Source organism: Oncorhynchus clarkii, chromosome 3 (genome assembly GCF_045791955.1).
Source record: "Oncorhynchus clarkii lewisi isolate Uvic-CL-2024 chromosome 3, UVic_Ocla_1.0, whole genome shotgun sequence".
Classification (NCBI taxonomy): domain Eukaryota; kingdom Metazoa; phylum Chordata; class Actinopteri; order Salmoniformes; family Salmonidae; genus Oncorhynchus; species Oncorhynchus clarkii.
Window position 1 is genome coordinate 89,633,022 of NC_092149.1, and position 15,079 is coordinate 89,648,100.

At 48.5% G+C, this 15,079-nt stretch overlaps 1 protein-coding gene across 1 annotated transcript in view; it reads right to left on the reverse strand.

Annotated features, from left to right (window-relative positions):
• Positions 1–15,079, reverse strand: part of LOC139405548 (trichohyalin-like) — a 103,134-nt gene that overhangs the window by 79,984 nt on the left and 8,071 nt on the right. Inside the window, exons 2-5 of the mRNA XM_071147964.1 lie at positions 6,984–7,165; positions 5,528–5,656; positions 5,050–5,127; positions 4,243–4,313 (exon numbers count right to left, since the gene is read on the reverse strand). Coding sequence (XP_071004065.1) covers positions 4,243–4,313; positions 5,050–5,127; positions 5,528–5,656; positions 6,984–7,124 — 419 coding nt within the window. The 5' untranslated portion in view covers positions 7,125–7,165. The remainder of the gene's footprint in view (positions 1–4,242; positions 4,314–5,049; positions 5,128–5,527; positions 5,657–6,983; positions 7,166–15,079) is intronic.

A 15,079-nucleotide genomic window follows, 5' to 3' on the forward strand; every position in this document is an offset into this window, starting at 1 on the left:
TGTTCTCCCAACCCCACGCCTCCATCCACCCTACATCCTGTTCCCCCAACCCCACGCCTCCATCCACCCTACATCCTGTTCCCCCAACCCCACGCCTCCATCCACCCTACATCCTGTTCCCCCAACCCCACGCCTCCATCCACCCTACATCCTGTTCCCCCAACCCCACGCCTCCATCCACCCTACATCCTGTTCCCCCAACCCCACGCCTCCATCCACCCTACATCCTGTTCCCCCAACCCCACGCCTCCATCCACCCTACATCCTGTTCCCCCAACCCCACGCCTCCATCCAACCTCTCTTCCTGTTCCCCCAACCCCACACCTCCATCCAACCTCTCTTCCTGTTCTCCCAACCCCACGCCTCCATCCAACCTCTCTTCCTGTTCCCCCAACCCCACGCCTCCATCCACCCTACATCCTGTTCTCCCAACACCACGCCTCCATCCAACCTCTCTTCCTGTTCCCCCAACCCCACATCTCCATCCAACCTCTCTTCCTGTTCCCCCAACCCCACGTCTCCATCCAACCTCTCTTCCTGTTCCCCCAACCCCACGTCTCCATCCAACCTCTCTTCCTGTTCCCCAACCTCACGTCTCCATCCAACCTCTCTTCCTGTCCCCCCAACCTCACCTCTCTTCCTGTTCCCCCAACCCCACGCCTCCATCCAACCTCTCTTCCTGTTCCCCCAACCCCACACCTCCATCCAACCTCTCTTCCTGTTCCCCCAACCCCACATCTCCATCCAACCTCTCTTCCTGTTCTCCCAACCCCACGCCTCCATCCAACCTCTCTTCCTGTTCCCCCAACCCCACGTCTCCATCCAACCTCTCTTCCTGTTCCCCCAACCCCACGTCTCCATCCAACCTCTCTTCCTGTTCTCCCAACCCCACGCCTCCATCCAACCTCTCTTCCTGTTCCCCCAACCCCACGTCTCCATCCAACCTCTCTTCCTGTTCCCCCAACCCCACGCCTCCATCCAACCTCTCTTCCTGTTCCCCCAACCCCACGCCTCCATCCAACCTCTCTTCCTGTTCCCCCAACCCCACGTCTCCATCCAACCTCTCTTCCTGTTCCCCCAACCCCACGTCTCCATCCAACCTCTCTTCCTGTTCCCCCAACCCCACGTCTCCATCCAACCTCTCTTCCTGTTCCCCAACCTCACGTCTCCATCCAACCTCTCTTCCTGTCCCCCCAACCTCACCTCTCTTCCTGTTCCCCCAACCCCACGCCTCCATCCAACCTCTCTTCCTGTTCCCCCAACCCCACGTCTCCATCCAACCTCTCTTCCTGTTCCCCCAACCCCACGTCTCCATCCAACCTCTCTTCCTGTACCCCCAACCCCACGTCTCCATCCAACCTCTCTTCCTGTTCCCCCAACTCCACGCCTCCATCCAACCTCTCTTCCTGTTCCCCCAACCCCACGTCTCCATCCAACCTCTCTTCCTGTTCCCCCAACCCCACGCCTCCATCCAACCTCTCTTCCTGCCCCCCCCCCCCCCCATCCAACATGTCTCCATCCAACCACACACATCCTGCCCCCCACCCTGAAACCATGTTTTCCACCCCTCCCCACAGCAACTAGGGTTTCTTGTCAGTCACTCCTCCACCCCCCACATCTCTATCTGCCCCACCCAGAAAACCCTCCCCATACCACTTCTTCCATATGGACCTGAAAGCAACCATGTATATGAAATGCTTCAGTCTAGTTTTAGACCCCATCATAGCACTGAGACTGCACTTGTGAAGGTGGTAAATGACATCAGACCGAGGCTCTGCATCTTTCCTCGTGCTCCTAGACCTTTTGATACTATCGATCACCACATTCTTTTGGAGAGATTGGAAACCCAAATTGGTCTACACGGACAAGTTCTGGCCTGGTTTAGATCTTATCTGTCGGAAAGATATCAGTTTGTCTCTGTGAATGGTTTGTCCTCGGACAAATCAACTGTAAATTTCGGTGTTCCTCAAGGTTCCGTTTTAGGACCACTATTGTTTTCACTATATATTTTACCTCTTGGGAATGTCATTAGAAAACATAATGTTAACTTTCACTGCTACGTGGATGACACACAGCTGTACATTTCAATGAAACATGGTGAAGCCCCAAAATTGCCCTCGTTAGAAGCATGTGTTTCAGACATAAGGAAGTGGATGGCTGCAAACTTTATTCTTTTAAACTCGGACACAACAGAGATGCTTGTTCTAGGTCCCAATAAACAAAGATCTTCTGTTGAATCTGACAATTAATCTTGATGGTTGTACAGTCGTCTCAAATAAAACTGTGAAGGACCTCGGCGTTACTCTGGACCCTGATCTCTCTTTTGACGAACATATCAAGACTGTTTCAAGGACAGCTTTTTTCCATCTACGTAACATTGCAAAAATCTGAAACTTTCTGTCCAAAAAAAAAATGATGCAGAAAAATTAATCCATGCTTTTGTTACTTCTAGATTAGACAACTGCAATGCTCTACTTTCCAGCTACCCGGATAAAGCACTAAATAAACTTATAGTTAGTGCTAAATACGGCTGCTAGAATCCTGACTAGAACCAAACAATTTGATCATATTACTCCAGTGCTAGCCTCCCTACACTGGCTTCCTGTCAAGGCAAGGGCTGATTTCAAGGTTTTACTGAACCTACAAAGCATTACATGGGCTTGCAGCTTCAACTGTTCTGCCTGCGACTATGGAACCCTGACCTGTTCACCGGACGTGCTACCTGTCCCAGACCTGCTGTTTTCAACTCTCTAGAGACAGCAGGAGTGGTAGAGATACTCTTAATGATTGGCTATGAAAAGCCAACTGACATTCACTCCTGAGGTGCTGACTTGCTGCATCCTCGACAACTACTGTGATTATTATTATTTGACCATGCTGGTCATTTATGAACATTTGAACATCTTGGCCATGTTCTGTTATAATCTCCACCCGGCACAGCCAGAAGAGGACTGGCCACCCCTCATAGCCTGGTTCCTCTCTAGGTTTCTTCCTAAGTTCTGGCCTTTCTAGGGAGTTTTTCCTAGCCACCGTGCTTCTACACCTGCATTGCTTGCTGTTTGGGGTTTTAGGCTGGGTTTCTGTACAGCACTTTGAGATATCAGCTGATGTACGAAGGGCTATATAAATACATTTGATTTGATCTACTCCCAAATATTTAAAAGTAGAGATAGAGTCCTTCATCGGGGTCTTGAGAGGCAGTAGGGCCGATTATCTTGGATAAAGCTGAATTGATCTGTGATTTTCAATGTGTTTGGGAGTGATTGAGATACATGGTCTAGATATAGTAAAATATAATCTGCGTATAATGAGATGAAGTGATCAGCAGATTTGAGGGAAATTGGTGTTATTTCTTTCGATTGAGGAATTGCCAGGTGTTCCAATGTATAACAAAAATGGCAAAGGAGAAATTGCATCGCCTTGTCTGCTGCTTCTAGTGATTTCAAACAGAGCAGATATTACCTGTTATAACTATGGCTGAGAGATTGGCATATAGTACTTTAATCGTATTAATACAATTGGAGCCAATTCCCATATGTTCCAAGACAGACCAGAGATATGACCATCTAGTCTATTAAAACCTGTTTCTGCCTCGAGACATAATACAGCCAAGGAGCTGTTGGTTCTGATGAAGCATCTAAGACATGTAATAGTCGACCGAGGTTATCTGAAGAGAAACGTTTTTTAACAAACCCGCTTTGGTCCTCGTGGACCTATTTGGGTAAGTCTGGAGATGAACAGTTTAATATCGATATTTATCAAACATAGGAGGCGAGTGAGGACACGGGCATTCTTACCGTTTTTAATAAAAGCTAAATTAGTGATGTATTCACATCTTTCCCAAATTAAGAAGCAGGAGAACATTTCATTCATTCATTTGGGTTCTGATTGTAATTCCACAGTTTCAGATTCAATAGTTGCTATATCAGTTAATTGATCATTACTGCGTAGCTTGTAGGCCAGTAAACGACTGGGACGATTACCATGGAAGTAATGGTTGAGTCTAACTCCATGGATGGAACATTCTGCTCTCTGTCTAATCAATAAATTAAGTTCTGGATTGACTTTGGGAAGACTAATAGCTACCTGGTCTGAAAAGAGTGTTTGTTGACAACGCTCTGACACAGTTAACAACATTTCCAACTCTGACTTCTTCTTTAACTGTGATTTATTCAACCCAGACGCAGTTTGAGCTTCTGTGTCTGCTTAACACAATTGGCAGACACGAAGTGTCCCACCCACCTCTGCTGTTCTTCCTCCAGCCTGATGAGGGCGCTCTCTAAGGAGTCACTGTGCTCATCCCTGATCCTCCTCTGCACAACAACACAACAGAAGAACCCAAATTAACTGATATCACAGATTAGATTATTGACTTGATACTGTAGTGGCCACTCTAACATTGGGGGGAAAATGATTTAAAAAATGGAAGGCAGTTGGGAGGAGGCGAGATCAGCTGGAACCATTCTAGCCAATAAGAGAGCAGATATGTGTGTTTACAACAGGCACAACGGTTTCCACAAGTTACCACAGCCACAAATTCAAAATGGCTACATCATAAAAAGTCATGAAAACAAACATTTGCTTGTAGTTCTTAATTTAAGGTTAGGCGTAAGGTTAGCAGTGTGGTTAGGGTTAGGTATAAAATCTAATTTTAAGAAAATAAATAGTATAAATAGCATGGGTTTATGACTTTGTGTCTGTGGTACCTTGTGGCAAACCAGGCACAACGCTGATATAAAGTGTTTTTTTCTCAAAGTTGTCAAGATGTCACAATTCCTACTTATATCAGTACACTCGTAACGACCAAATCATTACAAAACTTCTATTCGATCAAATAAGCCACCTCTCATCTCATCGCTTGGTGGGCGAAAAAAACAGACCGATTTTTTTTATCAGTGTCGCCTCTTCCGCTCTGCTGATATGCAGATTCAATAAACTACAGCATTGAAAAACACACTTCATCAAGAGCTTGAAAAAGAGATTCAATATCTTAATGGAGTTTGACCTGGTTAAATACAGTATTCATCCAATGATAGATTTCCCTCTAACCTCACGTTTCAGGAGCTCTCTTTCTCCAGTCTTCACCTGGTATTCCAAACCCTGGCAGCGATCCCGGTATTCAACCACCTGACGACAGACCATATGATCACAGTGTAGGAGCAACAATTATTTTCACGGCCATGTTTATTATATATTATATTATATATTATTATATTATATAATTCTGCTCAGATCATTGACTTGATGACTTTATGCTCTTAAAACATATTTTATTTTACCTTTATTTAACGAGGCAAGTCAGTTAAGAACAAATTCTTATTTTCAATGACTGCCTAGGAACAGTGGGTTAACTGCCTGTTCAGGGGCAGAACGACAGATTTGTACCTTGTACCTTTGTACCTTGTCAGCTCGGGGGTTTGAACCTTCCGGTTACTAGTCCAACGCTCTAACCACTAGGCTACCCTGCCACCCCATTGCATATACAAGTCCATTATAGCCCCACAGCGCCAACCCTTTAAACCCTGACCTTGTTCTGCAGTTTGTGGATGAGTAGAGCCTGCCGGGCCTCCCTCTCTCTGCCATCTCGCATCTTCCTTCTCAAGTCCCTGTCCGGGCGCAGAGGCACACACAGGGACGGGTCCAGGGACTGGGACAGCTAACCAGGGGATAGAGACAGAGAGTTAGTTACACTGCTGTTCAAAACGTTTGGGGTCACTTAGAAATGTCCTTCTTTTTAAAGAAAAGCACATTTCTTGTCAATTAAAATAACATCAAATTGATCAGAAATACAGTGTAGACATTGTTAATGTTATAAATGACTATTGTAGCTGGAAACGGCTGATTTTTTAAATGGAATATCTACATAGGCGTATAGAGGCCCATTATCAGCAACCATCACTCCTGTGTTCCAACACAGATGGACAACGATCCCAAGCATACTTCCAAAGTTGTGGAAAAGTAGCTTAAGGACAACAATGTCAAGGTATTGGAGTGGCCATCACAAAGCCCTGACCTCATTCCTGTAGAAAATTTGTGGGCATAACTGAAAACGTGTGTGAGCAAGGAGGCCTACAAACCTGACTCAGTTACACCAGCTGTCAGGAGGAATGGGACAAAATTCACCCAACTTATTATGGGAAGCTTGTGGAAGGCTACCTGAAACGTTTGACCCAAGTTAAACAATTGAAAGGCAATGCTACCAAATACTAATTGAGTGTATGTAAACTTGTGACCCACTGGGAATGTGATGAAAGAAATAAAAGCTGAAATAAATCATTCTCTCTACTATTATTCTGACATTTCACATTCTTAAAATAAACCGGTGATCCTAACTGACCTAAGACAGGGAATATTTACTAGGATTAAATGTCAGGAATTGTGAAAAACTGATTGCAAATGTATTTGGCTGAGGTGTATGTAAACTTCCGACTTCAACTGTATGTATTTATATATATATATATATATATATATATATATATATTTACTGCTCGACTAAAACAATCTGGGTCGACCAAAAGCATAACGACCAAACAACCAACCAGTCCACTAAATGGGGTCCGTCCTAAAAGAAAGCCTCGACAGAAGACCAGAACTCAACACATTCTCCACTCAACAGTGTTGAGGTCTGGCCCCGCAAGACGAGTTCAAATGGACTGGTGAATGTGTTGGTGCTCTGTGAGGGCCTGGGGAGGTGGGGACTCACCCTGTCTGTGAGGGCCTGGGGAGGTGGGGACTCACCCTGTCTGTGAGGACCTGGGGAGGTGGGGACTCACCCTGTCTGTGAGGGCCTGGGGAGGTGGGGACTCACCCTGTCTGTGAGGGCCTGGGGAGGTGGGGACTCACCCTGTCTGTGAGGGCCTGGGGAGGTGGGGACTCACCCTGTCTGTGAGGGCCTGGGGAGGTGGGGACTCACCCTGTCTGTGAGGGCCTGGGGAGGTGGGGACTCACCCTGTCTGTGAGGGCCTGGGGAGGTGGGGACTCACCCGGTCTGTGAGGGCCTGGGCACGTGACTCCAGCTCCTCTCTCTCAGCATGACTCTCAGCCAGCTCATTCTGCAGGCGAGACACCTCCGCCCTCAGCTCCGCCCTCTCCTCCTTCCAGCCATCCAACAGCGCCGTCTCCATCCTGGTCCTTGACAGTCAACCCGCCCCAGAGACTCAGGAAGCTGGGGAGGAATTACAAGTCAAACCCCTCTCACATCACTGAGGATGTATCATGGTCCAAACACACCAACACAGTCATGAAGAAGGCAGGCGGTACCGATGCACCAAGTCTGGAACCAACAGGACCCTGAACAGCTTCTACCCCCAAGCCATGAGACTGATAAGTAGTTAGTTGAATAGTAACCAAACAGCTTCTACCCCCATGAGACTGATAAGTAGTTAGTTGAATAGTAACCAAACAGCTTCTACCCCCATGAGACTGATAAGTAGTTAGTTGAATAGTAACCAAACAGCTTCTACCCCCATGAGACTGATAAGTAGTTAGTTGAATAGTAACCATACAGCTTCTACCCCCAGGACATGAGACTGATAAGTAGTTAGTTGAATAGTAACCAAACAGCTTCTACCCCCAGGACATGAGACTGATAAGTAGTTAGTTGAATAGTAACCAAACAGCTTCTACCCCCAGGACATGAGACTGATAAGTAGTTAGTTGAATAGTAACCAAACAGCTTCTACCCCCAAGAGACTGATAAGTAGTTAGTTGAATAGTAACCAAACAGCTTCTACCCCCAAGAGACTGATAAGTAGTTAGTTGAATAGTAACATCTACCTGGACTATCTGCATTAACCCTTTCTGCTCCAACTCTGTTGACTCATCACATTCACTGCTGCTGCTGTCTATTATCTATCCTGTTGCCTAGTCACTTTATTCCTAGTTATATGTACATACCTACCTCAATTACCTCGTACCCCTGCACATTGACTCGGTACTGGTACCCTGTGTATATAGCCATGTTATCGTTACTCATTGACTCGGTACTGGTACCCTGTGTATATAGCCATGTTATCGTTACTCATTGACTCGGTACTGGTACCCTGTGTATATAGCCATGTTATCGTTCGTTACTCATTGCCTCGGTACTGGTACCCTGTGTATATAGCCATGTTATCGTTACTCATTGTTGAAGTCAGCATTCCACTGTTAGTCTACACCTGTTGTTTACCAAGCATTTCACTGTTAGTCTACACCTGTTGTTTACCAAGCATTCCACTGTTAGTCCACACCTGTTGTTTACCAAGCATGTGACAAATAACATTTGATTTCATGTAGGGCTGGGCGGTATACCGTATTTTGTGATATACCGGTATTGATGCACGGCCCGGTTTTTATTTCACCATCTATAATGGTATTTGAGTGTTTGGTTAAATGGGATACCCCGTGTGTAATGTCCATTTTAGTTTTTGTTTACTCTGCCACTTGAGTCATCTCTCCCTCCCCATGCCTCTTTCCACACCCCTGCCCATCACTCAAGGAGTCATCTCTCTCTCTCTCTCTCCCTCCCCATGCCTCTTTCCACACCCCTGCCCGTCACTCAAGGAGTCATCTCTCTCTCCCTCCCCATGCCTCTTTCCACACCCCTGCCCGTCACTCAAGGAGTCATCTCTCTCTCTCTCTCCCTCCCCATGCCTCTTTCCACACCCCTGCCCGTCACTCAAGGAGTCATCTCTCTCTCCCTCCCCATGCCTCTTTCCACACCCCTGCCCGTCACTCAAGGAGTCATCTCTCTCTCTCTCTCTCTCTCCCCATGCCTCTTTCCACACCCCTGCCCGTCACTCAAGGAGTCATCTCTCTCTCCCTCCCCATGCCTCTTTCCACACCCCTGCCCATCACTCAAGGAGATCTCTCTCTCTCTCTCTCTCTCTCCCTCCCCATGCCTCTTTCCACACCCCTGCCCGTCACTCAAGGAGTCATCTCTCTCTCCCTCCCCATGCCTCTTCCACACCCCTGCCCGTCACTCAAGGAGTCATCTCTCTCTCTCTCTCTCCCTCCCCATGCCTCTTTCCACACCCCTGCCCGTCACTCAAGGAGTCATCTCTCTCTCCCTCCCCATGCCTCTTTCCACACCCCTGCCCATCACTCAAGGAGTCATCTCTCTCTCTCTCTCCCTCCCCATGCCTCTTTCCACACCCCTGCCCGTCACTCAAGGAGTCATCTCTCTCTCCCTCCCCATGCCTCTTCCACACCCCTGCCCGTCACTCAAGGAGTCATCTCTCTCTCCCTCCCCATGCCTCTTTCCACACCCCTGCCCGTCACTCAAGGAGTCATCTCTCTCTCCCTCCCCATGCCTCTTTCCACACCCCTGCCCATCACTCAAGGAGTCATCTCTCTCTCTCTCTCTCCCTCCCCATGCCTCTTTCCACACCCCTGCCCGTCACTCAAGGAGTCATCTCTCTCTCTCTCTCTCCCTCCCCATGCCTCTTTCCACACCCCCGGCCATCACTCAAGGAGCACACTTCAGTCTGCATGGTCAACACAACACAGAGAGACTTGTATTCAGTCTGCATGGTCAACACAACACAGAGAGACTTGTATTCAGTCTGCATGGTCAACACAACACAGAGAGAGACTTGTATTCAGTCTGCATGGTCAACACAACACAGAGAGAGACTTGTATTCAGTCTTCATGGTCAACACAACACAGAGAGAGACTTGTATTCAGTCTGCATGGTCAACACAACACAGAGAGACTTGTATTCAGTCTGCATGGTCAACACAACACAGAGAGACTTGTATTCAGTCTGCATGGTCAACACAACACAGAGAGAGACTTGTATTCAGTCTGCATGGTCAACACAACACAGAGAGAGACTTGTATTCAGTCTTCATGGTCAACACAACACAGAGAGAGACTTGTATTCAGTCTGCATGGTCAACACAACACAGAGAGACTTGTATTCAGTCTGCATGGTCAACACAACACAGAGAGACTTGTATTCAGCCTGCATGGTCAACACAACACAGAGACTTGTATTCAGTCTGCATGGTCAACACAACACAGAGAGAGACTTGTATTCAGTCTGCATGGTCAACACAACACAGAGAGAGACTTGTATTCAGTCTGCATGGTCAACACAACACAGAGAGAGACTTGTATTCAGTCTGCATGGTCAACACAACACAGAGAGACTTGTATTCAGTCTGCATGGTCAACACAACACAGAGAGACTTGTAGTCAGTCTGCATGGTCAACACAACACAGAGACTTGTATTCAGTCTGCATGGTCAACACAACACAGAGAGAGACTTGTATTCAGTCTGCATGGTCAACACAACACAGAGAGAGACTTGTATTCAGTCTGCATGGTCAACACAACACAGAGAGACTTGTATTCAGTCTGCATGGTCAACACAACACAGAGAGACTTGTATTCAGCCTGCATGGTCAACACAACACAGAGACTTGTATTCAGTCTGCATGGTCAACACAACACAGAGAGAGACTTGTATTCAGTCTGCATGGTCAACACAACACAGAGAGAGACTTGTATTCAGTCTGCATGGTCAACACAACACAGAGAGAGACTTGTATTCAGTCTGCATGGTCAACACAACACAGAGAGACATGTATTCAGTCTGCATGGTCAACACAACACAGAGAGAGACTTGTATTCAGTCTGCATGGTCAACACAACACAGAGAGAGACTTGTAGTCAGTCTGCATGGTCAATGCAGCACATGCAACAACGATGCTGTTTTCACTTTGCTTCTTAATATAAATCCACCTGTGTTCTATAGTGACACTATTAGTTTGTGTTTCCTACATCAGCAAACAGCTAGTTTGTCTTTTCTTAGCAAGTTGGACCTAAATCATGTTAGCCACTAACGCTAATCACTAGCCAGCTAATACATTTTTATTTATTTATTTATTTTAATTAGGCAAGTCAGTTAAGAACAAATTCTTATTTACAATGACGGCCTAGGAACAGTGGGTTAACTGCCTTGTTCAGGGGCAGAACGACAGAGTTGTACCTTGTCAGCTTGGGGATTCAATCTGCAACCTTTCGGTTACTGGCCCAACACTAACCACTAGGCTACCTGCTGGTTACTGGCCCAACACTAACCACTAGGCTACCTGCTGGTTACTGGCCCAACACTAACCACTAGGCTACCTGCTGGTTACTGGCCCAACACTAACCACTAGGCTACCTGCTGGTTACTGGCCCAACACTAACCACTAGGCTACCTGCTGGTTACTGGCCCAACACTAACCACTAGGCTACCTGCTGGTTACTGGCCCAACACTAACCACTAGGCTACCTGCTGGTTACTGGCCCAACACTAACCACTAGGCTACCTGCTGGTTACTGGCCCAATGCACTAACCACTAGGCTACCTGCTGGTTACTGGCCCAACACTAACCACTAGGCTACCTGCTGGTTACTGGCCCAACACTAACCACTAGGCTACCTGCTGGTTACTGGCCCAACACTAACCACTAGGCTACCTGCTGGTTACTGGCCCAACACTAACCACTAGGCTACCTGCTGGTTACTGGCCCAACACTAACCACTAGGCTACCTGCTGGTTACTGGCCCAACACTAACCACTAGGCTACCTGCTGGTTACTGGCCCAACACTAACCACTAGGCTACCTGCTGGTTACTGGCCCAACACTAACCACTAGGCTACCTGCTGGTTACTGGCCCAACACTAACCACTAGGCTACCTGCTGGTTACTGGCCCAACACTAACCACTAGGCTACCTGCTGGTTACTGGCCCAACACTAACCACTAGGCTACCTGCTGGTTACTGGCCCAACACTAACCACTAGGCTACCTGCTGGTTACTGGCCCAACACTAACCACTAGGCTACCTGCTGGTTACTGGCCCAACACTAACCACTAGGCTACCTGCTGGTTACTGGCCCAATGCACTAACCACTAGGCTACCTGCTGGTTACTGGCCCAACACTAACCACTAGGCTACCTGCTGGTTACTGGCCCAACACTAACCACTAGGCTACCTGCTGGTTACTGGCCCAACACTAACCACTAGGCTACCTGCTGGTTACTGGCCCAACACTAACCACTAGGCTACCTGCTGGTTACTGGCCCAACACTAACCACTAGGCTACCTGCTGGTTACTGGCCCAACACTAACCACTAGGCTACCTGCTGGTTACTGGCCCAACACTAACCACTAGGCTACCTGCTGGTTACTGGCCCAACACTAACCACTAGGCTACCTGCTGGTTACTGGCCCAACACTAACCACTAGGCTACCTGCTGGTTACTGGCCCAACACTAACCACTAGGCTACCTGCTGGTTACTGGCCCAACACTAACCACTAGGCTACCTGCTGGTTACTGGCCCAACACTAACCACTAGGCTACCTGCTGGTTACTGGCCCAACACTAACCACTAGGCTACCTGCTGGTTACTGGCCCAACACTAACCACTAGGCTACCTGCTGGTTACTGGCCCAACACTAACCACTAGGCTACCTGCTGGTTACTGGCCCAACACTAACCACTAGGCTACCTGCTGGTTACTGGCCCAACACTAACCACTAGGCTACCTGCTGGTTACTGGCCCAACACTAACCACTAGGCTACCTGCTGGTTACTGGCCCAACACTAACCACTAGGCTACCTGCTGGTTACTGGCCCAACACTAACCACTAGGCTACCTGCTGGTTACTGGCCCAACACTAACCACTAGGCTACCTGCTGGTTACTGGCCCAACACTAACCACTAGGCTACCTGCTGGTTACTGGCCCAATGCACTAACCACTAGGCTACCTGCTGGTTACTGGCCCAACACTAACCACTAGGCTACCTGCTGGTTACTGGCCCAACACTAACCACTAGGCTACCTGCTGGTTACTGGCCCAACACTAACCACTAGGCTACCTGCTGGTTACTGGCCCAACACTAACCACTAGGCTACCTGCTGGTTACTGGCCCAACACTAACCACTAGGCTACCTGCTGGTTACTGGCCCAACACTAACCACTAGGCTACCTGCTGGTTACTGGCCCAACACTAACCACTAGGCTACCTGCTGGTTACTGGCCCAACACTAACCACTAGGCTACCTGCTGGTTACTGGCCCAATGCACTAACCACTAGGCTACCTGCTGGTTACTGGCCCAACACTAACCACTAGGCTACCTGCTGGTTACTGGCCCAACACTAACCACTAGGCTACCTGCTGGTTACTGGCCCAACACTAACCACTAGGCTACCTGCTGGTTACTGGCCCAACACTAACCACTAGGCTACCTGCTGGTTACTGGCCCAACACTAACCACTAGGCTACCTGCTGGTTACTGGCCCAACACTAACCACTAGGCTACCTGCTGGTTACTGGCCCAACACTAACCACTAGGCTACCTGCTGGTTACTGGCCCAACACTAACCACTAGGCTACCTGCTGGTTACTGGCCCAATGCACTAACCACTAGGCTACCTGCTGGTTACTGGCCCAACACTAACCACTAGGCTACCTGCTGGTTACTGGCCCAACACTAACCACTAGGCTACCTGCTGGTTACTGGCCCAACACTAACCACTAGGCTACCTGCTGGTTACTGGCCCAACACTAACCACTAGGCTACCTGCTGGTTACTGGCCCAGCACTAACCACTAGGCTACCTGCTGGTTACTGGCCCAACACTAACCACTAGGCTACCTGCTGGTCTACCTGCTGGTTACTGGCCCAACACTAACCACTAGGCTACCTGCTAGTTACTGGCCCAACACTAACCACTAGGCTACCTGCTGGTTACTAGCCCAACACTAACCACTAGGCTACCTGCTGGTTACTAGTCCAACACTAACCACTAGGCTACCTGCTGGTTACTAGTCCAACACTAACCACTAGGCTACCTGCTGGTTACTGGCCCAACACTAACCACTAGGCTACCTGCTGGTTACTGGCCCAACACTAACCACTAGGCTACCTGCTGGTTACTGGCCCAACACTAACCACTAGGCTACCTGCTGGTTACTGGCCCAACACTAACCACTAGGCTACCTGCTGGTTACTGGCCCAACACTAACCACTAGGCTACCTGCTGGTTACTGGCCCAACACTAACCACTAGGCTACCTGCTGGTTACTAGCCCAACACTAACCACTAGGCTACCTGCTGGTTACTAGTCCAACACTAACCACTAGGCTACCTGCTGGTTACTAGCCCAACACTAACCACTAGGCTACCTGCTGGTTACTGGCCCAACACTAACCACTAGGCTACCTGCTGGTTACTAGTCCAACACTAACCACTAGGCTACCTGCTGGTTACTAGTCCAACACTAACCACTAGGCTACCTGCTGGTTACTAGCCCAACACTAACCACTAGGCTACCTGCTGGTTACTAGCCCAACACTAACCACTAGGCTACCTGCTGGTTACTGGCCCAACACTAACCACTAGGCTACCTGCTGGTTACTGGCCCAACACTAACCACTAGGCTACCTGCTGGTTACTGGCCCAACACTAACCACTAGGCTACCTGCTGGTTACTAGCCCAACACTAACCACTAGGCTACCTGCTGGTTACTAGTCCAACACTAACCACTAGGCTACCTGCTGGTTACTAGTCCAACACTAACCACTAGGCTACCTGCTGGTTACTGGCCCAACACTAACCACTAGGCTACCTGCTGGTTACTGGCCCAACACTAACCACTAGGCTACCTGCTGGTTACTGGCCCAACACTAACCACTAGGCTACCTGCTGGTTACTGGCCCAACACTAACCACTAGGCTACCTGCTGGTTACTGGCCCAACACTAACCACTAGGCTACCTGCTGGTTACTAGCCCAACACTAACCACTAGGCTACCTGCTGGTTACTAGTCCAACACTAACCACTAGGCTACCTGCTGGTTACTAGCCCAACACTAACCACTAGGCTACCTGCTGGTTACTGGCCCAACACTAACCACTAGGCTACCTGCTGGTTACTAGTCCAACACTAACCACTAGGCTACCTGCTGGTTACTAGTCCAACACTAACCACTAGGCTACCTGCTGGTTACTAGCCCAACACTAACCACTAGGCTACCTGCTGGTTACTAGCCCAACACTAACCACTAGGCTACCTGCTGGTTACTAGTCCA